General features: G+C 36.3%; 1 protein-coding gene across 3 annotated transcripts in view; it reads left to right on the forward strand.

The window, feature by feature from the left end:
- RNF13 (ring finger protein 13) overlaps positions 1 to 16,484 on the forward strand; it is a 161,940-nt gene that overhangs the window by 103,566 nt on the left and 41,890 nt on the right. For all 3 annotated transcript variants that reach the window (XM_028843772.2, XM_015131791.3, XM_015131793.3), the window contains exons 6-7: positions 1,497 to 1,587; positions 12,962 to 13,067. In XM_028843772.2, coding sequence (XP_028699605.1) covers positions 1,497 to 1,587; positions 12,962 to 13,067 — 197 coding nt within the window. The remainder of the gene's footprint in view (positions 1 to 1,496; positions 1,588 to 12,961; positions 13,068 to 16,484) is intronic.

Genomic DNA, 16,484 nt, shown 5'->3' on the forward strand with positions numbered 1-16,484 from the left:
AGGATGTCTGATCTGTATCATTGTGTAGAAAAAAGCTTACACTTTAAAAATTATATGATCACATTGATGTGAAAAAATAAAATTTTATTGATCACATTGATATAAAAGTAGTGATTAAATATTTCTTGACTAATATTTTTTGTTTCTGCCCTCTTTGGGCTTTGGGGCTTACATGTTTTTGTTTTTTTCTGGTGTGTATGTGTGTGTGTGTGTGTGTGTGTGTGTGTGTGTGTGTGTATGTGTGTGTGTGTGGAGGGGTGTGTGTGTGTGTGTGTGAAAGAGAGAATGTGTGAGAGTTGAATGTTTATATTTGCATAAAACAATCTAGAAGTGAAAAAAAACTTACTCTACCAAAGATATCAAGATTTTAAACCTTGTCTTTATAAGGATGAAACAATAACAGCAAAATAGATCAGTGATTTATAAGTTTAGGGGGAGGGGTTGACTGTATGAGGGAATTTTGGTGGGTGATGGAACATTCTGTATCCTAACTGTGATTGTGGTTATAATTGTACGTATTTGTCACAACTTACAGAACTGCCTATTACTTCAAATAAAACATTTGTCCCTGGATGGGAAGGATTATGGTTTTGTTTTGTTTTCTTTTGCTTTACTTGCCTCCCCCTCTTTTAAATGCAAATGAATATGCATTGTTTTTAAAATGCAGAACAAAGTTATTTTGAAAACTATAAAAAGGAAACAAATGGGCCTTCTCTAAAGCCAAATGTGTTAAACTAACTCACAGCTAATAATGAGGCTGCTTTTTCTATTAGCAACATTAAGAGGATTGTTTTTATTTCTATTCCTGAGTAATCGGTAATTTTTACAAAATTCTTTTTGGGTGGCATTTGATTTTGGTTTTGAATATGGGTAGAAGAGTCAAATATCTTAAGATACCAATCAAACACAAAGCTTTGCCATGAGCGCCAGGCTTATGAGGAAGTAGAAATTTACCCAGCTTTCCTACTCTATTCCCTTTCTCAACACCTGTCAGCCTTTCAGTCTGTAAAGCCAGAGATGTGTGGCATTACTTTTTAGATTGTTGTGAAGTTGTCTTTTCTTATATTCTCTGGCTTATACCTCTCGTGGAAATGGGTATGTAAAAGAAGCTTTTTCTCTTTTTCATTTAGGAATTAAGTTATGTGTGGGAAGAAAACCTAAAATTTCTTCCTCATCTTTCTTCTCTAACAAATTATGTCTAGAGAGGAAGAATCAAATGGAAATATTAACAATAAAAATTATATCTGCATCTCATAGACTATTGAGAGAATTCAGGTAATGTATATATGCAGAATGTTAGCTTTGTTACTGTAAATGTTATGTTTCTCAACCATTTTGATGATGAATAAAATCTGCAATCTGGAAAATCAAGCAATAGACAATTGAAGTTGATTATAATTGTTTCCAGTTGCATTTGCTGCTATTATGAAGAAAGTTAAGTTGATTGTACACTAAGTATGGGCTTTTAAGAATAATTTTATTATTCTTTTATACAGTTGAGGTACTAAAGAAAATTGACATTCCATCTGTCTTTATTGGTGAATCATCAGCTAATTCTCTGAAAGATGAATTCACATATGAAAAAGGGTAAGTAATGGATATAAAAAATCATGTTGCTTAAAATTCTTCTTTATATTAAGGTAGAATTATATAATATTGTAATCAAAATTATGTTTCAGAATGAACTCTGTAGTGCCAAATTATCCCTTTTTAAATCATTATGCTTTTAAGATGTAGTATTTTAAAGTATTTTACTACTTTTTCTTTGTATGATTATGTTGAAAATGTATTCATGCTAGTGAGAGTAAGTCACCCTTCTTGCTAAAATGATAAAATAACTTTTCATTTTACAGTTTAATCAAACTACTAGTATTTTAAAACAATGCAATTTATGTTTATATGACATTTTCTATTAAGAAATGTTTGTATATTACTAAAAGATATTTTATATATTATAAACACAGAATCCAAAACATTGTGTTAAGTGACTAACATTTACAAAGACAAAAAGTCAATTTTCAAGTTTTAGAAGTTTGATTTGAATGAAAACTTTTATATGAAACTCTTCTCCCCCACCCCCACAAAATAATCTCATTACAAAGATAACATGCGGACTGAAATTAACTTGAGGCACAGCTGTCTCAGCTAATATAGAAAACATAGAGAAAATGGTACAATGAACACTTCAGAACTTCTTCCATGACACAGATCCCCAAAACGTAGTGGACCAGAACAGACTTTTGTCTAAGAGGAACACCAATAATAATAATAATAATAATAATAATAATAATAATAAAAGCAGCTAATATTTATTCAGCATTTAGCAAAGCTGGGGACTCATAAAGTAAGACTTCTATATTTGTTATCCATTTCATCCTCACAACAACCCTCTAGTGGTTGTTATTATTATCACTTATTATCTACATTTGCCAAAAGAGGAAACTGGCACAATGAAATCCAATTCTAATTATTTAGGGAGAAAAGAAATCCAGGAACATTTGTGTTTGAAAATGCATAAAAAAGAATAGGGCAGGGTTTTCTGTTTACTGTTATTGTTAGTTCCCCACTACAGTGTTGATATTTAAAATGCTGTTCACATATTATATGCTCAGAACAGTACGTTAAGGAATGTAATTTTGGAAGTTGTATCAACAAACAATTGCGCAAAGTTGTGTTTTGTCAGCCATGTTTGCTTGGTTAAAAGAGAGGAGAATTAGTACTTGCTTTTACCTCAATATTGCTCCCCCATTTAGAATACTTCTATATATTTCAATATGTATTTTAAAGAGTATTCTTTGTTTTTAATTATAAAACCATACTTTTTAAAATTAAAAAGTAATATATAGATGCTAGCAAAATATGGAAAAATTGAAATATAAAACATTTAAAGTGCAAGTCTCTATATGACACTATTGTCTAACAACTACTGTTTTTTAAAAAACCTTTGTTTTTCCCCGTATTTGATTATTCACATTAATTAGTGATCACATGTTCATAAAATGGAACCATACAGTACATAATAATTTGTAACTTGCTTTATTTCCTTAATGTTTTGACCCTTTCCAGGCGAATACAAGTTTACAAACTCTCTTATCCCACCTCTTGGCTACAGATATATTGTGGCACTGAAAAATGTTTAAATTTTAAAAAGTTAAATAATATTCCAAATAGAATTTGAGGCAACACCCCATAATCAAGCAAATTAATGTATCTGCAATGAATATATGGCTATTTTTTCCTGTCAGTTCACTTTAAGTTGACTGTGAAATGAATTGCAAACATTATTTTTTAAAGCTTTTTAGATTTTAGAATTGTTCATAAGGAATTGTAGAGCTGTACATAAAGATCTATTCTATCTATCTATCTATCTATCTATCTACCTACCTACCTACCTACCTACCTACCTATCTATTTATCTGTCTATTTATTATCTACTACCTATTTTACCCTCAAGCCCCCTCTCTTTCTTTCAGTGGGCAGAACTAGGAAATATATATGGCTTTTAAAGATACAGTAAATCATGAGTGTATACTGTTGCTTTCAATTTAAATTCAAGAGCCTAGAATTTTTACTTTATTGATCTTAAATGGGTATTTTATTTTTCTATGCTGAAAGACACCAACATAATAATATATTGTCTTTTCTAATTGTAGAGTATATACACAACAGACTCAGAAGAAGAATATCAATGCTAGTACCAACGTTTTTTTAAAAACAGTTCTTTCTCTGCTTAGAGTATATCATAATAGATAAGTTCAAATTTATTATTATTATTATTATTTTTGAGACAGGCTGTTACTCTGTGGCCCAGGCTGGAGTGCAGTGGCATGATCTCAACTCACTGCAACCTCTGCCTCCTGATCTCAAGCGATCCTCCTACCTCAGCCTCCCCAGCAACTGGGGGCTAAAGGCAAATTATTTTTTTAAAAGATAAGTGAAATAGTCTGTGTGCAGATGTTATAAATTGAAAACACAGGTTTATTTGATTCATTTGCTTTCAGAGTTTAGAGATTGCTCTCCCTACCCCCAAGTGTGATTTTAAAAATTATATATAAACTTTAAGTCAAAATCAGTGAAACAATGTATATTCAAAGAAGTTCAGATTCTAAGTATCATCCTTCTTGTCCATCTTGTTCCTCTCCTTACCTTATAAGTAACAATTTTAAAAAGATTTAATTTATTCTTTAGTTCATTAAATTTAAAAATATACAGGAAAATAAATCTCCTCTCCCCTGTCTTCTACCCTACTGCATAAACAGTATTCCCCTTCCTGCTTTTGACTTAATAGTTTATCCTTGAGTAGATACAGATATTCTTCATTCTTTTGTACAGCTGCATAGAGCTCTTGTTTTGTGGATGTTCTAGTTTAATCAGCCAGTCCCCTGTTGATCAGCATTTGAACTGGTTATGTTATGTTGTAATTAGAAATACTGCTGTAATGCATAACCTTATGCCTAAGTGTTTTCATGTTTTTGCCAGTATACTTTTGGAATAGATTTCTAGAAGTGGGATTGCTAGTTCAGAGGTAAATATATATGTATTTTTGCTAGATATTGTCAGTTCCCATCCATAAGGGTCATGCCAGCAGTTTATGAGGGTGTCTCTTTTATTGTAGCCTCACCAACAAAGTTGTTGTCAGGTTTTTTTATTTTTACTAATAGGTGAGAAATGGTATTCTGTTATCGTTTTCATATGTATTTCTCTTATTACAAGCACATTTGAGCATTTTCTTCTTATGCTTACACACTACTTGTATTTTATTTTTTATGAGCTGTTTATCTCTAGGTCAGTTTTTCATATTAGATTATTGGTCATTTTCTTCCCTATTTTTATAAGTTCTTTATTTTATTAGGTATGTTGGTCCTTTAATTTTTAATATTACAATATTTTTTGTATTTTGAAATTTTTATTTCACTATGGTGTTGGGTTTTTTTTAATGTAACCAAAAATCAAATGTCTTTTCCCTTGGGCTGTTGGTCTTGAGTCTTAATAAAGTTTTCCCTGCTCCTGTGTTATAGAGGAATTCACCCACATTTATACTTGTACGGCTTCATTTTTAACATTAAATCGCTGGTTCATTTGTAATTTATCCTATATATGGCTTGAAGAATGTATCCAATCATATCTTTTTCCAAATAGCCATCAGTTATTCCAATGGGTTTTTTTGGTCCTTCCTAGTGAAATTTTAAAAACAATTTTATTGAAATATATCTCACATACCATAAGGTTTACTCATTTAAAGTGTAAAATTCAGTGATCTCAGTATATTTATAGAATTCTGCAACCATCATCACATTCTAATTTTAGAACTTTTTCAATATCCCAAGTAGAAACCCCTTACACATTTGCAGTCACTTCCTGTTTCCCAGTCCCTTCTCCGTCCACTCCAGCCCCAGGCAATCACTAATCTACTTTCTCTCTCTATGGATTTGTCTATTCTGGTTATTTCACATAAATGGAATCACATAATATTCTTTTATGGTTTTTTTTTCATTTAGTGTAATGTTTTCAAGGTTTATCATATTGTAGCATGTATTGGTACTTTATTCGTTTTATTGCTGGATAGTATTCCATTGTATGGATATACCACGTTTTGTTTATCTTTTCATCAGTTGATGGACATTTAGCTTATTTCCACAACTTGGCTATTACGGATAATGCTTTTTTCACTATTTGTGTACAAATTTTTACATGTGCGTATGTTTTTATTTCTCTTTGGTATATACCTAGAATGGAATTGTTGCATTATGTGGTAACTCTATGTTTAACACTTTGAGGAACTGCCAGACTTTTTCCCAAAATGCCTTCACCAATTTATATTCACACCAGCAATGTATGAGGGTTCTAGTTTTTCCTTCCAAAGGTATTTAATAATCAACTGGTCTAGCTTCAGAAAAACCTGGTGAGATTTTTATTGAGATTACATTATATTCATAAATTAATTTAGGAAGGATTGACATTTTTAGGGTAAGTCTCCTTATTCAAGAGTGTGGTATGTCCTTTCATTTGTTCAATTCTGCTTTTTTTTTTTTTTTTTTAAGAAAGGATCTCACTCCAGTTGCGCAGGCTGGAGTGCAGTGGCTCCAGCTCACTGCAGCCTTGATCTCCGAGGCTCAGGTGATCTTCCCACTGCAGCCTCCTGAGTAGCTAGGACTACAGGCATGCACCACCTTGCCCAGCTAATTTTTTGTATTTTTAGTAGAGATGGGGTTTCACCGTGTTGCCCAGGTTGGTCTTGAACTCCTGGACTCAAGCAATCTGCCCACCTCAGCCCCACAAAGTGCTGGGATTACAGGCGTGAGTGAGCCACTGCACCTAGCCAACTCTGTTTTTATGTATTCAGTTTCGTTTAGTTTTTTTAGTCCAAAATCTATGTGAGATAAACATTTCTTGTTAAATTTATGCCAAGGTATTTTATTGTTTACTATCATAAGTGGACTCTTCTCTTTCATTACCTCTACTAACTGGTTTTTATTTGTACAGCTGAAAGCTCATTTTTAAGTGTTGATATTATAACCTGAAATTTGACTAAATTCTCTTACTGTTGGTGGCAGTTTTTTCATATAAATAGGAATAGTTTTATCTTTTCTTTTCCAATTCTTATGCTTCTAATTGCTTTTCCTTATCAAATTGCATTGGTAATAACTTTAACACCATGTTAAATAGTAGTAGAGATAGGCATCTTTCCCTTTTTACTCCCTTTAGTGAGAAAGCTTCTCTTTTCCTCTTCAAGTAAGATTCTAATTTTTTTATCATATTAATGAAGTATTCATCAATTACTGTTTTATTGTACTTTATTCTTTTTAGCTACTGTCCACTCTTCTAACTACTTAAAAAGGATGATGTATTCTGTATTTAACAATAGTCCATTGTTTAGCCATATCCTAATTTACTTAGCCAGTAAGCCACTGGCTGTAAGCATGACCTCTGGAGTAAGAGCTGCATGGATTCAAATCCTGGCTTCGATCGCTTCTTAGCTGTGTGACCTTCAACAAAAAATTTATTATCTCTGGGCTGTAGCCTCTATTCTCATTAAAATGTGAACAGTAATAGAACCTACAGCATATAGCATTGCTGGAAGGATTAAACACTTTAATAAAATTCTTAGAAGAATACCTGGGACATAGTAAATGCTTCATAAATGTTAATGCTTACCTTCCAGTTTTTGTCTATTACAGAAAGTGCTGCAGTGATATCCTTGACCATATACTATGTGCAGTTGCGCAAATGTTTCTTTAGCAAAAGTACCTAAACGTGGAATTTTTTTAATTAAGGAGAAACAGTTTTAAATTTCAGTAAACAACTGTCATATTGCCCTTTAAAAAGGGGAACAAGTTATGTTTCCACCAACATTTTAGGAAAGCCAATGTTTTCCCCTACTCTTGCCAGAAATACATATTATCAGTCTTTTTATGACCTCCCAATCTGACAAGAAGAAAATGAGTTGGTCCGATTAGCATTTCTTTATTCACAAGGAATATTTTTATAAACTGCTGTTCTTTGTCAATTTTGGTCTTTTAAAAACTTAAATTCTAGGAGCATTTTGTAACTTTTATTAGGGAAGGTAAATTATTGGATAACATACAACTTTTACAAGTTGTAGGCAGAGACAAGGCTTGATTTTGATCAGAGTGAGTAGTGAGGTTCACTGGAGGGATTGCTGGGCTGTGGCCTTTGGGAGGGTATTTAATCTTCATGGACATATTTTCTCTTTTGAAAATGAAGAGTTAGAACAAAGAACCTTGAAGTTCCTTTAAGATTTCTGTATTCTCTCTGATGGTTAGAGATTCTATTTTTTCCACATTTAATCCCTAGCACCGGGCCCAATGGCTACATCACAGTAGATATTTAGTAAATTCTAATGAAATTAAACTGCTTTTATGCTACCTCAGAATTCCTCAAGAAGACAGAGCAGTGCCCTGGCAGCAAATGGGGACACAGGACTGAGCACAGAGCCTGTTTATTAAGGGATGTAAGATGTTTAATGAGGCAGCTGTGAGTTTTGTCTGAAAGGAGCAAGTTCAAGCAAATAGTCAGATGAAATAGTGGGAATATCCAGCAGTTGGGCTGAATACAGGATATTGCCTGGAAAGCTGATCTATAGGACAGAAGGCTCTGCTGTGTGGCTGTAAATCCACTGAGGCACAGTAGTTTGATTGGTGGGGGTTGGATGTCAGGAAAGAACAGACAAGACTTTATGTGTCAACAGAAGGATGGGGAAATTAGACAGGTTATTATTATCAAGCTTAAGTCTAGGCAGCTGGTTTGAAATTAGCCTGGGAACTCACACAAAGGAAAATAAGACCCTATTTTCTGGGTTGCTTAGATGATCTTCAATGATCAAATCTTAGCTGCAGAGCTCATAAGATGTGCTGTATTTAGGCATGGACATGGAGACAGTGTGGTGGGATACTTCCTAAAGCTGTTTAAATGCCTTCTTCCTCAAATACAGATTAATCTGGGACTAGGGCAAGGATGAGTCTGCAAGTTCAGCTGTGGGAGACCTGGGCTGACAGAAGAAATAGAAATGGAGCCAGGGGACTCAAATTCCATTGTAGTTCTGTTGTAGTTCCCTGTATCATCACTATCACCACATCCACCATTAGCGATTTGGTTAAGAAAAAAACAGTATCTTGAATGTACATTGAGCTTTTGATTCAAGATGCTCAAAACCCTTTTTTTTTTTTTTTTTTTTGAGACAGAGCCTCACTATGTCACCCAGGGTGGAGTGCAGTGGTGGGATCCCAGCTCACTGCAACCTCTGCCTCCTGGGTTCAAGCTAAGGTTCCAGCCTTAGCCCCTGGGGTAGCTGGGACTACAGGTGCTGGCCACCATGCTTTTTTTTTTTTTTTTTTTTGTATTTTTAGTAGAGTTGGGGTTCTGCCATGTTGGCCAGGCTGGTCTTGAACTCCTGTGGCCTCAAGTGATCCACCCACCCTGGCCTCCCAAAGTGCTGGGATTACAGGCGAGATGCCCAAAATTTTTTTTTTTTTTAATCAATTGTTGACCCTTTAAAATCCTCACAATATATCTTGACAGTAAACTAAAATGTATTTAGTTTCTAATGGAGAGCATTAACAGGATATGTAGAATATTAGATTTAGAACGTGGGCATATGAATCTTAGCATAATGCTTACTAGGAAATTCTGGAATTGATTCCATTTCTGTAGTTACAAACACACAGGAAGTTCCTAGTTCACTGGGACTTCCTGATTTGTTCTGTTTTTTGTTTTGTTTTTTTGAGACGGAGTCTCGCTCTGTCGCCCAGTCTGGAGCGCAGTGGCGTGATCTTGGCTCACTGCAAGCTCTGCCTCCCGGGTTCACGCCATTCTCCTGCCTCAGCCTCCCAAGTTGCTGGGATTACAGGCGCCCACCACCACACCCGGCTAATTTTTTTGTATTTTTAGTAGAGACAGGGTTTCACCGTGCTAGCCAGGATTGTCTCAATCTCCTGACCTCCTGATCTGCCTGTCTTGGCCTCCCAGAGTGCTGGGATTATAGGCATGAGTCACCGCGCCTGGCCCTGATTTGTTATTTTAGCTTGCTCCTTCTCACCTAGAAGCTCTGTTTATTTCTGAGCAACCCTAGGGCTTGTCTCATAGGACAGGATTTATTTATCTCATCAAGGCTGAATGTGCCTTAGGAAGTCATAAACATAAAAAGAGAAGAAAAAGAATATGAAAGTTGTAAGCCTTCCTACTGCTGAGATACTAAGTTACAATGGGTTGAATTTAGGATATGCAATACTCTGGCTTCTAAACCCCAACAGTGTTAATTTGTAGCAGGTTAGTGGCTGTGGGGTAGGGAGGTTGTAGAGGTCTCATGGAAAGGCTCTTATACTTAAAAGTGGTACTGTGTCCGGAACTGGTGGGTTCTTGGTTTCGCTGACTTCAAGAATGAAGCCACAGACCTTCGTGGTACAGTTCTTAAAGATGGTGTGTCTGGAGTTTCTTCCTTCTGATGTTCGGACATGTTCGGAGTTTCTTCCTTCTGATGGGTTCGTGGTCTCGCTGGCCTCAGAAGTGAAGCTGCAGACCTTCACGGTGAGTGTTACAGCTCTTAAGATGGTGCATCTGGAGTTGTTTGTTCCTCCCGTCCAGAGTTGTTCATTCTTCCTGGTGGGTTCTTGGTCTCGCTGGCCTCAGGAGTGAAGCGTCAGACCTTTGTGGTGTTATAGCTCATAAAGGCAGTGTGGACCCAAAGAGTGAGCAGCAGCAAGATTTATTGCAAAGAGCGAAAGAAGGAAGCTTCCAGTGGGGAAGGGGACCACAATGGGTGGCGCTGGCTGGCTCCAGCAGCCTGCTTTTATTCCCTTATCTGACCCCACCTACATCCTACTGATTGGTCTGTTTTACAGAGAGCTGATTGGTCCATTTTGAAAGAGTGCTGATTGGTATATGTGCAATCCTTTAGCTAGACATAAAGGTTCTCCAAGTCCCCACTATGGAGCCCCACTGGCTTCACCTAGTAGATCCCGCACCAGGGCTGCAGGTGGAGCTGCCAGGCAGTCCTGCGCCTCGTGCCCGCACTCCTCAGCCCTTGGGCGTTGGATGGGACCTGGTGCCCTGGCGCAGGGGGCAGCGCTAGTCCAAGGGCTGGGGCTGCAGGACTGTGGTGGGGAGGCTGGGGCATGGCGGGCTGCAGGTCCCGAGCCCTACCCCACTGAGAGGCAGCTGAGGCCAGGCGAGAATTGGAGAGCAGCGCTGGTGGGCTGGCACTGCTGGGGGACCCGGCGCACCCTCTGCAGCTGCTGGCGCGGGTGCTAAGCCCCTGACTGCCCGGGCCTGGCGGCGTTGGCTGACTGCTCTGAGTGCAGGGCATGCCGAGCCCACGCCCACCCGGAACTTGCGCTGGCCCCCGAGCGCTGCAGCGCAGGCCGGATTTCCCCCCGCGCCTCTCCCTCCACACCTCCCGGCAAGCAGAGGGAGCCGGCTCCTGCCTCGGCTAGCCCAGAAAGGGGCTCCCACAGTGCCATGACGGGCTGAAGGGCTCCTCAAGCGCCGCCAGAGTGGACGCTGAGCCTGAGGAGGCGCAGAGAGCGAGGACTGCTAGCATGTTTTCATCTCTCAGTACCATTGGCTCAGGGCAGTTTCAGAGGGTATGTGCGGAGAACAGGGATATTGTTTGCAAAGCTGGCTAACCTCGTGCTGGAAGAGATGGTATTAAATAGAGCAGCTTAGGTCCTGCTGCTGCTGATTTTCTTTTTTACACTGACGATCTATAAGTTACTTTAGTATTTTGTGCAAAGCTGTACAAAGGTGTGTGGAATCCTTTTGTCATCCCCCATTCTGCTGGAAAGTGATTGAAGTAAAAAGCTACTTGTATTCTAGCAATTGTAGCAATTTTTGGAAAGTTTAAATTATTGGGGGAAATTACTGGTATTATCTTTGTTGTTTGTTGGAGCTTGATAGAGCCCCTTGTGTGTATGTATAAGAAATAATAGCGTGAAGATTTAAAAATAGCCTCGGAAAGTAATAAGTTGCATTCATGTTATTTGTCTCAAGTGCTGTTGTGTCCTAAGCACCTCTGTATGAGGAAAGAAGTAAATCTGTTTTTATTTTCCTTTATACTGAGAACGATTGTTTCGCATTGAACCTTTCTGTTATGAAATACCTGACTTCACTACCTAAAAAATTAACTGGCAGTGGATAACAGAGTAGCTTTGCTGGCACCATACTAGTCTAGTAGCACAGTGAACCCAATGGAGTGATCTGTCATATCTGTCATATTACTGAACATTATCCAGACTCTTCCCTAAACTAAGGATATTTTTAATGCAGAGCTTTGATGCCATGTAAAATTTCCTCATGCAACACAATGTGCATATTGTGATTACAGTTTTATTTCATGGGTCCCTGTCAATTTTTAATGCAGAGCTTTGATGCCATGTAAAATTTCCTCATGCAACATGATGCGCTTATTTTGATTACAGTTTTATTTCATGGGTCCCTGTCAATTTTTGTAATGATAATGTCACAGTAATAACATGGTTAATGACAAATGAGAATTAAGGCATGTAGCATTTCCTATTCCCCACCTTACAACATACACATTTCTGTAGTTTTTTTCAGTCCAGCGGTGGAGAAGGTGGGGGATATACGGGAAGCTGTAACTCTTATGAATTATTTGACCAGTTTTTCATTCCGTATCTCATAGATAATTGTAGAGTATAGGACCTGTATGCATTGTACCTGGTACAACAGATACATGTAAAGCAGATAGGGAGGAAACAGCATAATTATCAATACTGACTCTAGAGTTTTTCCATAGGAAGAACTTATGAACAGTAATTTGATTGAGGTGGAGGTTCTTTTTGGTACCCAAGGTACTACCATGATTTTACATATAAAATACACTTTTGCTCCAGTTAGTAAATTCAATAAACAACATCTCTAGACCTGCCGTGGTGGCTCACGCCTGTAATCCCAGCACTTTGGGAGGCCGAGGCGGGTGGATCACCTGAGGTCAAGAGTTCAAGACCACCTTGGCAAAACCTTGTCTACTAAAAATACAAAAATTAGCAGGGTATGGTGGCAGGCACCTATAATCCCAGCTACCTCACTTGAACCCCGGTGGTGGAGGTTGCAGTGAACTGAGATTGCACCACTGTACTCCGGCCTGGGCAACAGAACAAGGCTCCATCTCAAAAAAATAAAGTAAAATAAAATAAATAAATAACGTATCTCCAGGATAGACACAGTAAGTATTGATTGGCTAGTTTTCTTCACACAGTTTAATCATATAGGCATGCTATTAGGAAAAATATGTAAAATAGACTTAAAGATGTAGAAAGCATTCCTTAAATTATTGGAAGTCGTATTTTAGAAAATGAAATGTGTGTAGTGGATTTAATTGTAATGTCTATATGTCTGTTTTTAAAAATATTTTTTCCTGTTTTTAATTAACATCAGAATTTAACAATTCTTCAATTCTCAATTGTTGATTTTTGTTTTCTTCTAGGGGCCACCTTATCTTAGTTCCAGAATTTAGTCTTCCTTTGGAATACTACCTAATTCCCTTCCTTATCATAGTGGGCATCTGTCTCATCTTAATAGTCATTTTCATGGTAGGTACATTAACTTTTAATAATTTTTAAAAAATAGTATGGATGAATCTAAAAACATTGTATTGAGTGAGAGAATTTAAACAATATGTACATAAAAGAGTGCATATTGTATAAATTCATTTATATGAAGTTCTAGACAAAACAAAGATAATGTGAGTAGGAAAAAATAGGAATGGTGATTTCCTCTGGGGGGTTAGAGAGAAGTGATCAATTTACTGAAAAGAGTATGAGGGAACTTTTGGGGGATGACAGTCATGTTCTGTATCTTGATAGAGATGTGGGTTGCAAAAATGCATGGCATTTGTCTGGATTCACACAATCAATTGTGTTGTACTTTTCATTATATGTAAATTTTACCTCAAAAGAAAACGAACTGTAAAAAAAAATTTACTAAACTGAGTAATGATTTGCATGCCAAAGTATTTTAGGGAAAGTACACTGATACCTGCAACTTACTTTAAAATACACTGTAAAAAAATAAGAGGAAAAAGTAAGATGTATTGATGGGTAAATAGAGATGTGACAAAAAGCATAGTAAAATGTTAATTATAGAATTCAGGTGGATATATGGGTATTTATTGTAAAATTCAACTCTTCTGTATGTTTGAAAATTTTTATATTAAAGTATGAAAAAAATAATGTGAGAGCTTAAGGTTAAGGGGGAATGACATATTATTTCTCCGTAATGGTGATTATCAAAGTATGGTCACAGGACTATTAGTAGGTCTGCAAAATCAAAATTATTTACATAATAATATTAAGGTAATATTTGCCTTTGTCACTCTCATTCTCTTAGACGCGTGTAGTAAAAGTTTCTAGAGGCTACGTGATGTGCAATATCAAAATATTTGAAAACAGAAGCAGTTTGAAAATCCTTCTGTATTCTATTTTTACAGATATTAAAATAGATTTGCAAAGATATAAAACAGTCCCACTATTCTTGCCAACTTCTTTGTCATAAAGAATATGCATTTTAATATTCAGTACATTTATTATTATATTGAATTCATAGATTAGTTTAAAGATTAAATGCTATCTTTAAAATGTTCAGTCTTCCTATGATGCTATCGTATTTTTAAATTTACTTATTTAGGTCTTTCCATCAGTTGAATAATAATTTTTCTATAAATGTTTTGCATGTCATCTTTTAGACTTATCACACATACAGTTTTTCTTGCTACCATAAAAGGGATTTTTGAAATTATATTTTATAATTGGTTATTCTCATAATTGAGTATTAGAGCATTGCTTTTTATTGAACGTTTAATTTTGGAATAATGTTAAGATTTACAGAAAGTTTGCAAAGAAGAGAATTCCTGTTTATCCCTCATCTACTTTCCCACATTGTTAAAATTTTACATCGCCAGGAGACTTTTGTCAAAACTAAGAAACTGACATTGGTACATTACTATTAACTAAACTCTACATTTTGGATTTTACCAGGTTTTTCATTAATGTGTTCTTTCTGTTCCAGGATCAAATCTAGGATACCACATTGTATTTCATTATCCTGTCTTCCCTCTGGTCTATGACAATTTTGCTGTTCTTGTTTTTCATGGCCTTGATAGTTTTGAGGAGTGCTAGCCAGGTATCCTGTAGAATGTCTCTCAGCCTGATTTTTTTCTCATGATTAGACAAGGCTACAGGTTTTTCGAAAGAGTATCACCGAGGTGAAGTGCCCTTCTCCTCACATCATATTTGGGGGTATATGATATCTGTAGAACATCACTGATGATGCTAACCTTCATTCCTTGGTTAAGGTAGTGTTTGCTGAATTTCTCCATTATAAAGTTAATATTTTTTCCTTTTTCTACTCTGTTCTTTCTTTAGAAGTGAGGCACTAAGTATAGCCCACTCTTAAGGTGGGGGAAGGGGAGGGCATATCTGCATTATCTGAAATTCTTCTGCAAGGAAGATTTCTCCGCATTTATTTATTCAACCAACCACTTACATTAGTATGCACTCATGTGTATTTATTTTACACTTAGGTTATAATCCAGTACTATTCATACGTTATTTTTGGTTTTTGATTGTTTTTAAATTGTTTAACTTTGGCTGTTGTCATGCTGGATCTTATGTTCCTTTGATTCAGTGCTATCCCTTTTTAAATGATTATTAAGCACTTCTTAACTACTGTCTTATACTATAAGATGCTTCAGGTTCATTGTATATTTTTTATATTTTTCCTGTCCCACCCCTAGCATCAGACCTTTTCCCAAGGAGTCCTAGTTTTTTTAATTAGAGAGTTGTATTTAGAAAGCAAGGTTTGGTCAGGGGACATTATTTATTTTTATGTATTAATCATATAATCATGTCATTAATCATTAATCATGTAATCGTGTAACAAATTCCATTACAGTAATTTGTTTGTTGATTCCCTTGAGGTTTCAGCGTAGAAGCAAGAAAGTAGACAGTAAGTTAGAAAACCAAACAACAAACAAACGAAAATACCCTTGGAAAACCAGGAGTACAAGTAAATATCCTTATACAGAGAAAGAATATAGACTAAAAACTTAAAATAAACATTATTAAATGGTGAAATGCTAGAAGCCTTCCCTTGAAAGTCAAGAACAGCAGGGCCGAGTGCAGTGGGTCACACTGTAATCCCAGCACTTTGGGAGGCCGAGGCAGGTGAATCACCTGAGGTCAGGAGTTCAAGACCAGCCTGGCCAATGTGGTTAAACCCCATCTCTAGTAAAAATAGAAAATTTAGCTGGGCATGGTGGCAGGCGCCTTCAATCCCAGCTACTCAGGAGGCTGAGGCAGGAGAATCGTTTGCACCCAGGAGGCGGAGGTTGCAGTGAGCTGAGATCTTGCCATTGCACTCCAGCCTGGGCAACAGGAGCGAAACTCAGTTTCAAAAAAAAAAAAAAAAAAGGTCAAGAACAGGAAATGGATGTCTATTGTTCTACCTCCTTTAACATTGTGCTATGTTTTTTGGGAAAATAAGGGGGAAAAAGCAGTATAAGTCCTGGACATAAATCAGATTTTTATTTGCTTGACTTTTCAAAATGGGGTACTGGATTGTATGTCTTTCATCTGTTGTAGTAATAATTGATTTTTCTCTCTTTTATCATGTTTATGTTGGGTTACATTAATATGCTTTGTAAATTTTGAAATTCCATATATTCTGGAGATAAATCCTGTTTATGATATAGAAATTTTGCCCTTACATCTCTAGATTATTCAGATTTCTAATATAGATTAATTTTTTATACTTGGACATCGATGTAAAAATCCTAGAATATTAGCAATCTGAATATTCAGGTAAGAGAAAGCTTTGGTTTTATGGGGCCAGAATAACCTTGACATGAAAACTAGACAATCCCTTGAGCACTGTTGGTAGGAAGGTAGAATGGAACAACCACTAAAGAAGACAGTATGGCAACTCCTCAAAAAATAAAACATGGAATTACC

The sequence above is a fragment of the Macaca mulatta genome, chromosome 2, assembly GCF_049350105.2.
Source record: "Macaca mulatta isolate MMU2019108-1 chromosome 2, T2T-MMU8v2.0, whole genome shotgun sequence".
NCBI lineage: Eukaryota > Metazoa > Chordata > Mammalia > Primates > Cercopithecidae > Macaca > Macaca mulatta.